Source organism: Hyperolius riggenbachi, chromosome 10, assembly GCF_040937935.1.
Source record: "Hyperolius riggenbachi isolate aHypRig1 chromosome 10, aHypRig1.pri, whole genome shotgun sequence".
Classification (NCBI taxonomy): domain Eukaryota; kingdom Metazoa; phylum Chordata; class Amphibia; order Anura; family Hyperoliidae; genus Hyperolius; species Hyperolius riggenbachi.
Genome location: NC_090655.1, coordinates 248,441,206 through 248,458,273, shown reverse-complemented (window position 1 = coordinate 248,458,273; position 17,068 = coordinate 248,441,206). Strand labels below are relative to the sequence as shown.

At 46.1% G+C, this 17,068-nt stretch overlaps 1 protein-coding gene across 1 annotated transcript in view; it reads left to right on the top strand.

Moving 5' to 3' along the window:
- Positions 1–613: 613 nt before the first annotated feature.
- Positions 614–17,068, top strand: part of LOC137537052 (zinc finger protein 721-like) — a 40,498-nt gene continuing 24,043 nt past the window's right edge. Inside the window, exons 1-5 of the mRNA XM_068259199.1 lie at positions 614–699; positions 798–868; positions 1,006–1,103; positions 1,223–2,351; positions 6,308–8,010. Coding sequence (XP_068115300.1) covers positions 835–868; positions 1,006–1,103; positions 1,223–2,351; positions 6,308–8,010 — 2,964 coding nt within the window. The 5' untranslated portion in view covers positions 614–699; positions 798–834. The remainder of the gene's footprint in view (positions 700–797; positions 869–1,005; positions 1,104–1,222; positions 2,352–6,307; positions 8,011–17,068) is intronic.

The following is a 17,068-nucleotide window of genomic DNA, read 5'->3' as shown; positions in this document are numbered from 1 at the left end:
CCATAAGTGTGTACATGACTTAACTCTTTAAAGAGACACTGAAGCGGAAAAAAAAATTGATATTATGATTTGTATGTGTAGTACAGCTAAGAAATAAAACATTAAGATCAGATACAGCAGTCTAATTGTTTCCAGTACAGGAAGAGTTGAGAAACTCCAGTTGTTATCTCTATGCAAACAAGCCATTAAGCTCTCCGACTAAGTTAGTCGTGGAGAGGGCTGTTATCTGACTTTTATTATCTCAACTGTTCCTGGACTATTTACTTTTCCTCTGCCAGAGGAGATGTCATTACTTCACAGACTGCTCTGAAAGAATTATTTTGAATGCTGAGTGTTGTGTAATCTGCACATATTATAGAATAATGCAATGTTAGAAAAAACACTATATACCTGAAAATAAAAGTATGGGAATATTTTCTTTGCTGCTAATCTTCTAGTAATTATTCATAGTACACAACCAATTCATTATATCATATATTTTTTTTCCGCTTCAGTGTCTTTCAAAGTTAGCCAATAAATAGTACTGTATCAAGATTTAAAACATATTGCAATACCCACAGTCTCCACAGGGCAGTGATCTTGTTCTTCTGAGTGGACTGCACAGAAGCAAGAAACACAAAGACAGGAAGTTGGAGGTCAGAGGTGAAGCTGGAGGGAAGCCATTGCTGGAACTGGCAGCACAGGACAGGAGGTGATAAGGTACATCATAGAATGAATACATTTTAGAGAGTTTCTGATTTCCTATCTTATAATCCTTCATAAGGTGTCATTATATCCCTTACTATTTCTCCATGCAGGAGAGGCCATATTTAGAAGGTCCTCTATAGGGACATCATGATGGAGAATCAGCCGCCCCTCACATCACCGGGTAAGAGGAGACTTTCATTTCTTGAAAAGGAGAGAGCAGTACAGAGGATCTACCTAGACCCCCCCCCCCCCCCCCCCTTCATCTGATAATCACAAAGAGGCAATGTAATAATCAGTTAGTGTGTTTGTTTCCTACAGATGGATCCAGAAAAAGAAACCCACCAGAGAGATGTACAGGTCCTCTTTATTCCCGAGATTGTCTACAGGGAGATCGCGCCATCCCCCTCCATTATCAGGTAGGTGTGGCTGAGGGTCTACAAATGAGAATCATCTCTACCTTTACATTCTACAAAGTAGCCTTAGTTTAATAGTTTTAATCTGCTATGGTTTTAATTTCTACCATTTTTGGGGTTAGGATGAAGATCTGATTGTTTTTAAAGTTGAGGTTAAAGAGGAAGAAGAAGAGACGTATGTGAGGAGTGATCAGCAGTCTATGGAGGAGGGGGACATAATGAGGACAATTAAAGAGGAAGAAGAAGAGACGTATGTGAGGAGTGATCAGCAATCTATGGAGGAGGGTGACATGATGAGGACAAGTAAAGAGGAAGAAGAGATGTATGTGAGGAGTGATCAGCAGTCTATGGAGGAGGGAGACATAATGAGGACAATTAAAGAGGAAGAAGAAGAGACGTATGTGAGGAGTGATCAGCAATCTATGGAGGAGGGTGACATGATGAGGACAAGTAAAGAGGAAGAAGAGATGTATGTGAGGAGTGATCAGCAGTCTATGGAGGAGGGGGACATAATGAGGACAATTAAAGAGGAAGAAGAAGACACGTATGTGAGGAGTGATCAGCCGTCTATGGAGGAGGGTGACATAATGAGGACAATTAAAGAGGAAGAAGAAGAGACATATGTGAGGAGTGATCAGCAGTCTATGGAGGAGGGTGACATAATGAGGACAATTAAAGAGGAAGAAGAAGAGACGTATGTGAGGAGTGATCAGCAATTTATGGAGGAGGGTGACATAATGAGGACAATTAAAGAGGAAGAAGAAGAGACGTATGTGAGGAGTGATCAGCAGTCTAAGGAGGAGGGTGACATAATGAGGACAATTAAAGAGGAAGAAGAAGAGACGTATGTGAGGAGTGATCAGCAATTTGTGGAGGAGGGTGCCATAATGAGTACAATTAAAGAGGAAGAAGAAGAGACGTATGTGAGGAGTGATCAGCAGTCTATGGAGGAGAGGGACTTGATGAGGACAAGTAAAGAGGAAGAGGCATATGTGAGGAGTGATCAGCAGTCTACAGAGGAGGGTGACATGAGGATAATTAAAGAAGAAGAAGAAAAGATGAGGACAAGTAAAGAGGAAGAAGAAGAGACGTATGTGAGGAGTGATCAGCAGTGCATGGAGGAGGGGGTCATAATGAGGACAAGTAAAGAGCAAGAAGAGATGTATGTGAGGCATGATCAGCAGACTGCAGAGGAAGATACAATGATGAGGGTGGTTAAAGAAGAGGACTATTTGCTAGATATAAGCACAAGTAAGTAATACACATCAGATTACTGGATTACAAAGGTTGCTCTTCCCTTTAGAAAGCTAAAACTGAGCATTTCTTCATTAGGTTTGACTTGTCCCTTCATGAAATGTGGCGATGCAGGTGCCGGGTGACCCTTGACATAGGGAGAGGGGCCCCTATCGCCCGTAAGAAAGGGGTAGACCGGGAGACCTCTAGTGCAGTATCGTTAGATCAGTGGAATTCAAAAGAAAGTTGTGGGCAATAAATACTTACAAGGATGGGTTACAATGCTGCAACCACAGTATAGGTATGCGGAAAAAAATAAACGTTCCCACTCGGTATCCCGGCACTGTCTGCAGCCGGGCGGTCGCTCTCCTCCTGTGTACCTAACCTCTCTACTGTTGAGCTGGTTGCTGTGTAGAAGGGGTTGACACCTCTGTTAGAGGTGTAGGGGTAACTGGGTAGAAGTTGTTGGGGAGGCTCCAAATATATAAAAACATTTATAAAATACTTTTAAGGGTAAACAGAGATGCCTTATCTCTACAGAAGACTCACAGAGATGGAAAAACAGGGAATCTTTATTATAAAAACGGTTATACTGTAGATTGCGCAAAAGGTGGATCAGCGCATCACCAGGCTGCCTCTGAATGGCCTACAGAGGTGCGCTGAACCCCCCCAGAAACTGCAAACGCACCTTGAACCTAAACAGAAGCTCTGCATATACACCAAAAGCAAGGCTGCTAAGTAGGAGCAGCTGACCAAAAATGAAGGTTATGTGTATGTTAGGTGTGTATTTTATCCCACAAGTGGGGTTTGCACTCTCTTGCAGGTAGGCACTTATCTGTTTTTAAGTAGCGCTGTTCATTCCTTTGCCAGGTTATACTGTAGACAACGCGTTTCACAGGACACAGCCCGCTTCCTCTGGTCAATACAAACAGATAACCTTATTATGAGCCGTGTAGTGTGCGGGCGCCTTTGTAAACATTTGTCTGGAACGCGTTGTCTACAGTATAACCGTTTTTATAATAAAGACTCCCTGTTTTTCCATCTCTGTGAGACTTCAGTAGAGGTAAGGCACCTCTTTTTTACCCTTAAAAGTATTTTATGACAGTTTTTATATATTGGGCGCCTCCCCAACAACTTCTACCCAGTTACCCTTCATGAAATGTTTGTTTTCTGTTAATATCGGTGTCAGATCTCCCCCTAGGCTTGGTGGTAGGCCTATGTCTATGGGCGTCTGAAGTGGGAGAGATGGTTGAAATGTGCTCAAAAACAACATAAAAATGTGTACTATGCCTCAGCGCATGCACCGAAACAGACACAAAATAGAACAAATGCACACTTTATCATTATTGCACAAGAATTAAAGGAGTACTGTAGGGGGAAGGGTAAAAAAAGAGTTGAACTTACCCGGGGCTTCTAATGGTCCCTCGCAGACATCCTGTGCCTGCGCAGCCACTCACCGATGCTCCGGCCCCGCCTCCAGTTCACTTCTGGAATTTCCAACTTTAGAGTGGGAAAACCACTGAGCCTGCGCAGCCACGCCTTCGCTCCCGCTGACATCAACAGGAGTGTACGGCGCAGGCCCAGTACGGTCTGCGCCTGTGCAGTACACTCCTGGTGACTTCAGCAGGAGCGAGGGCACGGCTGTGCAGGCGCAGTGGTTTTCCGACTTTAAAGTCAGAAATTCCAGAAGTGAACCAGAGGTGGGGCCTGAGCATCAGTGAGTGGCTGCATGGGCACAGGATGTCTGCGGGGGACCATTAGAAGCCCCAGGTAAGTTCAACTCTTTTTCCTCCTACCCCCTACAGTAGTCCTTTAAGCCTCCACAGACTGTGATCTCTGCCACTAACTCAGTACACTCACATCTGAGGTTGTATATAGGGAGTCAGGAAGAAGGACCTGTCAGTGTCCTGCCTCCCCTTGTGATTATTACGCAGTCTCTCTTGAAAGTAGGTGCACTTAGATCACTTGTCGTGAGTCTCCCCTTTAATATGTATGTTCATTTTTTTCACCAGTGCTGCCTCCAACAACCAGTAAAAATAACTTGAGAAGTCTGTAGGATGACAACTACAATGGTCATTCACCCCATTGGGGCATTACATAGGCTGCCCATTGATATATTACACTTACAATCTCCTGAATTGTTTAGAAGACTTAGAGGTTTGATCAGCTGGTTCTTCCCTGCACGGTTTTCCAGGCTGACTGCAATCATGTTGTGACTCCAGCGCTGCAATGTGAGGATGCCATCCACTACACCATTCACTGTGCTGCCCACATACTGTAGTATAGTACATACTGGAGGTGCTTCACAATGTTAAACTGTAAAGAAACAAAGTGAGATAAAAGGGCCCTTTCTGCGTAGTAGCCTGAGTGTCAGTTGTAGCCCTTGCCAGGCATGCTCTCACCTGATGCAAAGTGCTGGGAGCCCATATGAGTGACCAGCTGAAAAGCTTAGTCCCTGTTTGAGCCTGGGAGCCGGCTGTCTGCTGCCAGACCTCTCTCCATAATGTCAGCTAGAGAAAACGCACAATTCCTCCCTGGGATCACTGGACTGGTGGTTATGTAGACCACAGCACTGGAATGTGGTGTCATGTCAGTATATTACTTTATTTGCTACATGCTTCATGGAAGATTCTCTCACCCCTGCTCCAGGATAAGTTACACAAATGGAGACGGGCATTAATTTAGTCACCTTTTCACAGTCTCATTGGTCCAAAATGGACCAGTCCTACACAGCATGTCTGGAGACAGGAGTTGGTTTAGATCATAATAGGGATCCTCGCCAAATGTTGAAGTTAAAATGACCACATATGATAAGAGTCAGTTGAGGGCTGTACTATGTGCAGTACATGCATGACTGCTGCCTGCAATACATGGCCTTACTATTAGACCAACATACACAACTGCTGCCTACAATACATAGCCTGACTGCCAGAACAGCATACATGAATGCTGCCTGCAATACATAGCCTGACTGCCAGATCAACATACATAGCTGCTGCCTGCAATACATAGCCTGACTGCCAGACCAACATACAGGACTGCTGCCTGCAATACATAGCCTGACTGCCAGGCCAACATACATGAATGCTGCCTGCAATACATAGCCCGACTGCCAGACCAACATACATGACTGCTGCCTGCAATACATGGCCTTACTATTAGACCAACATACACAACTGCTGCCTACAATACATACCCTGACTGCCAGACCAACATACATGAATGCTGCCTGCAATACATAGCCTGACTGCCAGATCAACATACATGGCTGCTGCCTGCAATACATGCCCTGACTGCCAGATCAACATACAGGACTGCTGCCTGCAATACATAGACTGACTGCCAGGCCAACATACAGGACTGCTGCCTGCAATACATAGCCTGACTGCCAGACCAACATACATGAATGCTGCCTGCAATACATAGCCTGACTGCCAGATCAACATACATGGCTGCTGCCCGCAATACATGCCCTGACTGCCAGATCAACATACAGGACTGCTGCCTGCAATACATAGACTGACTGCCAGACCAACATACATGACTGCTGCCTGCAATACATAGCCTGACTGCCAGATCAACATAAATGACTGCTGCCTGCAATACATGGCCTAACTGCCAGACCAACATACAGGACTGCTGCCTGCAATACATGGCCTGACTGCCAGACCAACATACAGGACTGCTGCCTGAAATACATGGCCTGACTGCCAGACCAAGATACAGGGCTGCTGCCTGCAATACATGGCCTGACTGCCAGAACAACATACAGGACTGCTGCCTGCAATACATGGCCTGACTGCCAGACCAACATACATGGCTGCTGCCTGCAATACATGGCCTTACTGCCAGACCAACATACAGGACTGCTTCCTGCAATACATAGACTGACAGCCAGACCGACATACATGACTGCTGCCTGCAATATATGGAACATGAATGAACTGTTACTAATAATAATGTATCCCAAACAGATGGGCAGAAAATGGGGAGCCCCTCGGAGGAATGTCTTATTTCCCCTCCAGATGATGCTGCAGAAGATAATGGTGTCACACAATGTTCTCCAGGAGGAAACCCCATTACTGGAAATACACATCACAGACTTTACCATGAGGAGAGATCAATGGATCCCTCTAATCCTGACAGATCTCATCCAGGAGGTCACAGTGAGGAGAGGTCACATGACCCATCTAATCCTTTGGATGCTTCTGGTAATTCACACAGTGCTAGTAAACACTGTGATAAGATATTCAAATGTTCTGAATGTGATAAATGCTTTACTAGGAAATCACGTCTTGTTGGCCATCAAACAGAGCACACAGGGGTGACTCTTTTTTCATGTTCAGAGTGTGGGAAACGTTTCACTGATAAAGGGAATCTTCTTAGACATGAAAAAAGCCACACAGAAGAACGTCCATTTTTATGTTCAGAGTGTAAGAAAGGTTTCATTTCTAAAGCAGATCTTTCACGACACCAAAGAGTTCACACAGGAGAGCGTCCTTTCCCTTGTTCAGAGTGTGGGAAAGGTTTCACTGATAAACAGAGTCTTCGTAGACACGAGAGAAGCCACACAGGAGAATGCCCGTTTTCATGTTCAGAGTGTGAGAAATGTTATATTTATAAAGCAGATCTTGTCCGACACCAGAGATTTCACACTGGAGAGCGTCTTTTTCCATGTTCAGAGTGTGGGAAACATTTTCCTTCTAAAGCTGACCTTTTAAGACACCAAAGAATTCACACACGTCTCTTCTCCTGTTCAGAGTGTGGGAGAGGATTCATCACTAAAGCAGATTTTTTAAAACACCATAGGATTCACACTGGTGAGCAGCCTTTTCCATGTTCAGAGTGTGGGAAAGCTTTCATTCGGAAAAGTAACCTTCTTACTCACCAAAGAATTCACACAGATGAGCGGCCTTTTTACTGTTCAGAGTGTGGGAAAGCTTTCAATTCCAAAGGAACATTTCTCCGGCACAAAAAAATTCACACTGGTGAACGCCCGTTTACATGTTCAGAGTGTGGAAAAGGTTTCATTCAGAAAAGTTACTTTCTTACACATCAAAGAACTCACACAGATGAGCGACCCTTTTCCTGTTCAGAGTGTGGGAAATCTTTTATTTCTAATGAAGGATTTCTCCAACACCAAACAATTCACACAGGCAGGAGGCCTTTTTCATGTGCAGAGTGTGGGAAAGGTTTCATTCAGAAATGTCGCTTTCTTATACATCAAAGAGCTCACACAGGTGAGCGGCCTTATTCCTGTTCAGAGTGTGGGAAAACTTTCACTGCCAAATCAGGATTTTTCCAACACCAAAAAATTCACACAGGTGAGATGCCTTTTTCATGTGCAGAGTGTGGGAAAGGTTTCATTCAGAAATGCCGCTTTCTTATACATCAAAGAACTCACACGGATGAGCGGCCTTATTCCTGTTCAGAGTGTGGAAAAGCTTTCACTACCAAATCAGGATTTCTTCGACACCAAAAAATTCACACAGGTGAACGCCCTTTTTCATGTGCAGAGTGTGGGAAAGGCTTCATTCAGAAATGTCACTTTCTCAAACACCAAATAAGTCATGCAGGCAAAAAAAATCTGTTTTGCTGTTCAGAGTGTGAGAAAGCTTTCCTATGGGAAGCTGATCTTCTTACCCATCAGAGGACTCACACAGGCCAATGTGCTTTTTGACAGTTAGAGGCTGAGATCTTCATAAATAGAAAATGACACAGGCAAATAAAAACTAAACATTTCAGAAACCCAAAAAGAGACATTTAGTAGTTTGGCAGTGACACAGATGTCACCAGCACTGCCTCTCATCTGCTTCTAGATGTCACCGACACAGAGGCATTACTTGTCCTGTACTCTTTGGCATTCATGTAACAGCAGAAAGTTACACAGCTGCACTCACTTTCTGGATCTTTTTGTCCTCCTGAAGATCAAAAATTGTGTTTTTAGGGAATATGAAGCCTTTAGAACATACTGCTCTATAATTTACTTTTACTGATTTGATGTTTTCACTTCCTTTTACTGTAGACTGTGCCCTTTGCTACTGTAGTATTCTGGTATTATTATGGTGTATGGACATAATAAAATAATAAAATAACTATGCTGCCAAAAAATAATTTTCTTTTTCAAAATCTACCATTTAGTATCCCTACTTCCTGGTATAAGATGTGTCAGGCAGATTGTTATTTGTGTGGAAAGGAAGAAGGGCAATAATCCTATATATTAAGGTCCTGATTCAGGAAAAAGAAAGATGGAGGGCTAGGTGTACTAGAACTAAGAAAATTCTACCAGGCAATGCATACATACAGGGCCCCCTGCTGGAGGGAAACAAGTCGACTATGAGCAGAAATTAAATTACTACAAAATGAATACGCCCATGCACTATCATGGAACTTGACTTTGATAGAGGGTCTGGCCAAGAAGTGTACCCACCCATTGATAAGACCAAGTTTAGTGATGCTAAGAAATTATATTAAATCCTTACCTGACCCATTATCTTTGCTAGCTCTTGCCATCAATCCTTCCCCGGATGCGCACTGCCCTGGTTTATCAAAACAGGGTTGAATGAAGATAGCAGAGTTATTAATGGCATAGAAATGATCAATTCCATATCACCTCCTTGGACCCACCCACCACCAAGCTCTTCCTCATCCTTTCTGTCCTTTCTTGTTCTTCCTCCAACTATCTAGCTTAATTTATCATTCACAAAAAAACAGGAATAAGCTGAAAAATATATTACTTACAAACAGCTGTTCCTAAATAAAGAAAGGCCTTGTGAAAACTTTACAAACTACAGCTGTCCGCAGAACCAGTAACAACTTGCAGAGCCAAAATTCAGTGGAAAATAGAGTTATAGATTAACTAGTTTACCATTAAGGGTTTATTTTCCCCCTTAAAGTGTACCAGAGATGAGTACTAATAAAAGATTTATACATACCTGGGGCTTCCTCCAACCCCCTCTGCAGCGATCGCAAGAGATGTTGCAGACATCAAATTTTGGGTTCGTGGACACCGAACTCGAACTTACGTAAAAGTTTGAGTTCGTGCAAACCGGGTGAACTGCCATAGACATGAAAGGGCAGGCGAATCTTAAAGCCTACAGGGACACTTTCTGGCCACAAAAGTGATGGAAAAGTTGTTTCAAGGGGTCCAACACCTGGACTGTGGCATGCCAGAGGGGGATCCATGCCAAAAGTCCCACCAAAAATTACAGAGTTGACGCAGAGTTGGGTTTTAATCCCTAAAGGGCAGAAATCAGAGTACATTCCTACATTTGAGGAATAAAGGGCTGCTTGTAAATATCTAGAGTGGTAATGTAAAGGTTATACCCGCTTCACACTGACAGACCAAACACAGTGTTTACTGAGATTGAGCGCTAACAGGTCTGTAAGGCACTTATGTGTGTGTGGTGCTGCATGTGCGCTCACCTGAATGTACCAGTATTGCTAGAAGTTTTACCAGACAAGCTCAGTGTACAGCCTGATTTAGTTGTTGTTGTTGTTTTATTTGTGAACTCCACCCTGCTAACTAGTCACATGACCATTCAGCCACACAAGATTGAGTGTAACAGGTCTGTAAGGCCCTTAGATGTGCGGGTGCTGCATGTTCGCTTAACTGAATGGACCAGCGTTGCTACAAGTTACTAGTTACGCGACCATACAGCCACGTGAGATGGATGAATGTAACTTAGATGTGCAGTGTGATAAAACGCGGAAAAGTGTGATAAACCGCGGAAAAGCGGTTTGTACGCAGCAGCATGCATCTGACACTATGATAGATCGCGGGAAAACCGCCGCATGTACTGGCAGCAAGGCGGCTGTTTCCACGTCGAACGCGGTGGTTTGCACGCAGCAGTGTGTGTCTGGTATGGCTGGCTCTGTTAGTGCACCTGAATGGAGAGCTACACGCGCGCGCGCCAGAAGTCAGGACCTTGCATTGCACTTCACAAGCATTTCATGAGCAATGCACGAGACCTGCAACTGAATGGAAAAGTTTCTGTTCAGGAAATTACAAGGCCTGGAATAAATGAATAAAGGCAGTTTATTAACCAAGCAAGGAACATAAATAGTAGCATAATCAGCAGTGTACATTAACCTCATGTACAGCAACGGAAATAAATGCAACGATATCCAAGAAGCAATAGAAGATAATATCCCTGCTGGCAGGTGTATTCAATAGGCATACACATACAATCCGGGGTATATACACAATTAGACTACCCTGCATAAGGTATAAATGCAGAGTAACCCAGTGTATGTACAAATGTGTGCACACAGACCCCGGAACCTAGATAATATATACAATAGATATTTACAAATATATATACACCATATATATATATATATACAATAAACCATACAACGCAGTCGCTTTGGCAAAGAATCGTCAAGAGATAACAAATAGGTCATGCACTGGAAGGCAATAGGAACAGGACTACAGGGCAACCAGGAAACAGGGACAAATAACCCAGGCTAAGAGTAGTGTTGGGCGAACACCTGGATGTTCGGGTTCGCGAACGTTCGCCGAACATGGCCGCGATGTTCGGGTGTTCGCGCCGAACTCCGAACATAATGGAAGTCAATGGGGACCCGAACTTTCGTGTTTTTTAAAGCCTCCTTACATGCTACATACCCCAAATTTACAGGGTATTTGCACCTTGGGAGTGGGTACAAGAGGAAAAAAAATTTAGCAAAAAGAGCTTATAGTTTTTGAGAAAATCGATTTTAAAGTTTCAAAGGGAAAACTGTCTTTTAAATGCGGGAAATGTCTGTTTTCTTTGCATAGGTAACATGCTTTTTGTCGGCATGCAGTCATAAATGTAATAAAGATAATAGGTTCCAGGAAAAGGGACCGGTAACGCTAACCCAGCAGCAGCACATGTGATGGAACAGGAGGAGGCGCAGGAGGAGAAGGCCACGCTTTGAGACACAACAACCCAGGCCTTGCATGCGGACAAGAAGCATGCGGATAGCAATTTGCTTTTTGTCGGCATGCAGTCATAAATGTAATACAGATGAGAGGTTCCAGGAAAAGGGACCGGTAACGCTAACCCAGCAGCAGCACACGTGATGGAACAGGAGGAGGGCGGCGCAGGAGGAGAAGGTCACGCTTTGAGACACAACAACCCAGGCCTTGCATGAGGACAAGAAGCGTGCGGATAGCAATTTGCTTTTTGTCGGCATGCAGTCATAAATGTAATACAGATGACAGGTTCCAGGAAAAGGGACCGGTAACGCTAACCCAGCAGCAGCACACGTGATGGAACAGGAGGAGGGCGGCGCAGGAGGAGAAGGCCACGCTTTGAGACACAACAACCCAGGCCTTGCATGAGGACAAGAAGCGTGCAGATAGCAATTTGCTTTTTGTCGGCATGCAGTCATAAATGTAATACAGATGAGAGGTTCCAGGAAAAGGGACCGGTAACGCTAACCCAGCAGCAGCACACGTGATGGAACAGGAGGAGGGCGGCGCAGGAGGAGAAGGCCACGCTTTGCGACACAACAACCCAGGCCTTGCATGAGGACAAGAAGCGTGCGGATAGCAATTTGCTTTTTGTCGGCATGCAGTCATAAATGTAACACAGATGACAGGTTCCAGGAAAAGGGACCGGTAACGCTAACCCAGCAGCAGCACACGTGATGGAACAGGAGGAGGGCGGCACAGGAGGAGAAGGCCCAGCAGCGACACAGAGCACAATGCTATACAGTGGTGGGTGAGCGGTGTACTACTGTTCCCAGCAGAGACACAGAGTGGCAGTAAACACAATGCTATATAGTGTGGGTGAGCGGTGTACTACTGTTCCCAGCAGCGACACAGAGCACAATGCTATACAGTGGTGGGTGAGCGGTGTACTACTGTTCCCAGCAGAGACACAGAGTGGCAGTAAACACAATGCTATACAGTGGTGGCTGAGCGGTGTACACAGAGTGGCAGTAAACACAATGCTATATAGTGTGGGTGAGCGGTGTACTACTGTTCCCAGCAGCGACACAATGACTGGGGGGACCCTGGCTAGCCTGGCTGGAGAGAGAACTACCCTGCCTGCCTACCCAAAGCTAAACTCACAGACAAATGGCGGAGAAATGACGGGGATCGGGTATTTATTTACCCGAACCACGTGACCCGTTCGGCCAATCGGAGCGCGTTCGGGTCCGAACCACGTGACCCGTTCGGCCAATCACAGCGCTAGCCGAACGTTCGGGGAACGTTCGGCCATGCGCTCTTAGTTCGGCCATATGGCCGAACAGTTTGGCCGAACACCATCAGGTGTTCGGCCAAACTCGAACATCACCCGAACAGGGTGATGTTCTGCAGAACCCGAACAGTGGCGAACACTGTTCGCCCAACACTAGCTAAGAGGGCCAGGACACAGGATCAATGAACTAGCACTGGATTAGTGCTCAGGCTTGGTTTATATCCTTGTGCTGGGAGATCAGGTGACAATTCAATTCTCTCCTCCCAACAGTCTGTAGAGGAATATATAAGCTCTTGATGAGAGAGCCCTCTGCTGGTGGGCAGAGAAGCAACATGATTTTAGACAAAGCTCATGAGGACATCTGCTGAGAGTAAGTTCATGCACCATTTTCACAGGGAAGTCTCCAGCAGAAGTGGATTGTAACACTTGGGACCTGGGGGGGCCAGTACTAGTTGTAGAGAGATCCGCAGCAGCAGAAGAGGAAGACTCAGCCGAGGAGGATGGAGAAGGAGTAGGAGGAGAAGAGGAGTTGGCAGCAGGCCTGCCTGCAAGTCATGGCAGTGTCACCAAGTGTGCCGCACAGCCACGCATTCCAAGCTTGTCAGCCCTCAACAGGTTGACCAAATGCGCCGTGTACGTGATATACTTGCCCTGACCGTGCTTTGCAGACCAGATATCAGTGGTCATATGGACCCTTGCCCCAACACTGTGTGCCAGAGATGCCACAACTTGTCTTTCCACAGGATGGTACAGGTTAGGGATTGCCTTTCTGGAAAAATAAGTTCTACTGGGTACCTTCCCCTGCGGTGTCACAGTCTCAACAAATATTTTAAAGGTCTCAGAGTCCACCAGCTTGTGTTGTAACAGCTGGCAGGCTAACCATTCTGACAAGCCAACTGTCAGACGCCGGGCAAGGGGGTGACTCAGAGAAAGCTGACTGTGGATAGATGAGCAGGAACTGCTCAAGGTGGGAGGTGGAGTGAAGGTTGGCTGCAAAGGGACAAGGGCAGCAGAGGGTGACATGGCTGAAGTAGCTGGACCAGGAGGAGGGTGGCTTCAACCTTGGGTGCTGCTTCTCCTCATGTGTTGCTCCCATTGGTGTGCGTGTTTGGAGCTCAGGTGCCTTATCAAAACAGTTGTTGTACCTAGGTGGGTGTTGGATTTCCCACAACTCAGAGTCTTGTGGCATAGATTGCAAATGGCTTTGCTGTTGTCAGAGGCAGACACACAGAAAAATTACCACACTGGTGAGCTTTGGGATGAAGATATTCTGGTGGTGGAGGTGATAGTAACAGCAGAAGTTGGTGGACGTGTTGGCCAGGTGCCGATACATGCTGTGTGGCAGTGTCCCTTCTCTCTCTAACAGCAGCCGAAGAATAAGTCCAAGATGGCTGCTGCAATTTTTATGGGGAAGGGGGGGGGGGGGTCCGTGAGCGAGTGCTAGCTGATTGGCTGCCATATGTCTGCTGACTGTAAGGTAAGGGCCAGGGGTCAAAGTTTATCTCAATGATGATGTATAGGGGGTAGAGGTGTACCGAACGGTTCGCCGGCGAACGGTTCCAGGCGAACATTGGGGGTTCGCGTTCGCCTGCGCCAGGCGAACTTTTCCGGAAGTTCGATTCGCCCCATAATGCACTATGAGGGTCAACTACTCAACTTTGACCCTCTGCATCACAGTCAGCAGGCACATTGTAGCCATTCAGGCTACAGTAAGCCCTGGAGCCCCACCCCCCTTATATAAGGCAGCCTCCGGCGGCCATTACAGTCACTCGTGTGCCTGCTAGAGAGAGGAAAGGGACAGCTGCTGCAGACTTTTTCTCTTAGGGACAGATTAGTTAGGTTCTAGGCTGCTTTGCTTGTTCCTGACTGATTAATATTGCTTTTAAAGCACCCAGCAACAGCTCTTTTCAGAGCTCAACCTGTACATTTTTTTTTTTCTGACACTTTTGTTGCATGCACAGCCTTGCTAATTGATAGTGTGTGTGCCACTGCCAGCAGCCCAGCACATTCAGTGACTGACTGCCTGTGTGTGTGACAGGAAGCTGCACATTGTACTACCCAGTACTGCATATACCCCAGTACCTGTTGTGTTTACTTAACCCACCTCATCACTGCATATACCTAGCTTTGTGTTGAGTGAACCCAGCTCACTGCATCTAACTACCCAGTACCTGTTGTGTTTACTTAACCCACCTCATCACTGCATATACCTAGCGTTGTGTTGAGTGAACCCAGCTCACTGCATCTAAGTCTAACTACCTGTTGTGTTGAGTGAGAACCCACCTCACTGCATCTTAAGTACCTTTACTGTATACTGTTCAGTGAACCCAGCTCACTGCATCTAACTACCCAGTACCTGTTGTGTTTACTTAACCCACATCATCACTGCATATACCTAGCGTTGTGTTGAGTGAACCCAGCTCACTGCATCTAACTACCTGTTGTGTTGAGTGTGAACCCACCTGGCCACCTCACTGCATCTAACTACCTGTTGTGTTGAGTGAGAACCCACCTCACTGCATCTTAAGTACCTTTACTGTTGAGTGAACCCAGCTCACTGCATCTAACTACCTGTTGTGTTGAGTGTGAACCCACCTGGCCACCTCACTGCATCTAACTACCTGTTGTGTTGAGTGAGAACCCACCTCACTGCATCTTAAGTACCTTTACTGTTGAGTGAACCCAGCTCACTGCATCTAACTACCTGTTGTGTTGAGTGTGAACCCACCTGGCCACCTCACTGCATCTAACTACCTGTTGTGTTGAGTGAGAACCCACCTCACTGCATCTTAAGTACCTTTATTGTTGAGTGAACCCAGCTCACTGCATCTAACTACCCAGTACCTGTTGTGTTTACTTAACCCACCTCATCACTGCATATACCTAGCCTTGTGAACCCAGCTCACTGCATCTAACTACCTTTTGTGTTGAGTGTGAATGCACCTGGCCACCTCACTGCATCTAACTACCTGTTGTGTTGAGTGAGAACCCACCTCACTGCATCTTAAGTACCTTTACTGTTGAGTGAACCCAGCTCACTGCATCTAACTACCTGTTGTGTTGAGTGTGAACCCACCTGGCCACCTCACTGCATCTAACTACCTGTTGTGTTGAGTGAGAACCCACCTCACTGCATCTTAAGTACCTTTACTGTTGAGTGAACCCAGCTCACTGCATCTAACTACCCAGTACCTGTTGTGTTTACTTAACCCACCTCATCACTGCATATACCTAGCCTTGTGTTGAGTGAACCCAGCTCACTGCATCTAATTACCTGTTGTGTTGAGTGTGAACCCACCTGGCCACCTCACTGCATCTAACTACCTGTTGTGTTGAGTGAGAACCCACCTCACTGCATCTTAAGTACCTTTACTGTTGAGTGAACCCAGCTCACTGCATCTAATTACCTGTTGTGTTGAGTGTGAACCCACCTGGCCACCTCACTGCATCTAACTACCTGTTGTGTTGAGTGAGAACCCACCTCACTGCATCTTAAGTACCTTTACTGTTGAGTGAACCCAGCTCACTGCATCTAACTACCTGTTGTGTTGAGTGTGAACCCACCTGGCCACCTCACTGCATCTAACTACCTGTTGTGTTGAGTGAGAACCCACCTCACTGCATCTTAAGTACCTTTACTGTTGAGTGAACCCAGCTCACTGCATCTAATTACCTGTTGTGTTGAGTGTGAACCCACCTGGCCACCTCACTGCATCTAACTACCTGTTGTGTTGAGTGAGAACCCACCTCACTGCATCTTAAGTACCTTTACTGTTGAGTGAACCCAGCTCACTGCATCTAACTACCTGTTGTGTTGAGTGTGAACCCACCTGGCCACCTCACTGCATCTAACTACCTGTTGTGTTGAGTGAGAACCCACCTCACTGCATATAGCTAGCATACCCCCGAGATGGACAAAATGGACAAACCAGGTAGAGGAAGAGGTAGAGGCAGACCCAGAGGAAGGCCACCAGGCACCGGCAGGTCTGTGGCTGTGCGAGGTGGTGTTGCTGTGATTTCATGCGGACCTGCCCCAAAATACAGTGCTCAGAAGAAGGCACGTGCCATCACTTCCCAAAATCGTGAGGAGGTGATTGAGTATTTAACACAGAACACCTCATCTCCCGCAGCCACCAGCGCTACAACAAGCACCACATCCGCTGCATTTGACACTTCGCAGGAGTTATTTGGTGGTGGTGGTGAAATCACTGATTCCCAGCCACTACTGCAACAACAACAAGAAGGCGCAGGTACACCACCTCATACGTCTGAGTTAGGTGGCGATAGTATGGACGTAACGTGTGTGGATGGGGATGATGGTGGACCACCTGAAGTTGGTGCACTTGAGGAGGTGTCTGAGGAAAGCGCAGCTGGCCAGGAGGATTATGATGACGATTATACGGATACCACATATGTTCCCGGTAGAGGAGATGACCAGGGGGACAGTTCAGAGGAGGAGTCAGAGAGGAGTAGGAGGAGACGACTCCATGATAGAAGCAGAGGGAGCTCGTCCTCAGAAACAGCTGGGGGCAGTGTCCGGTG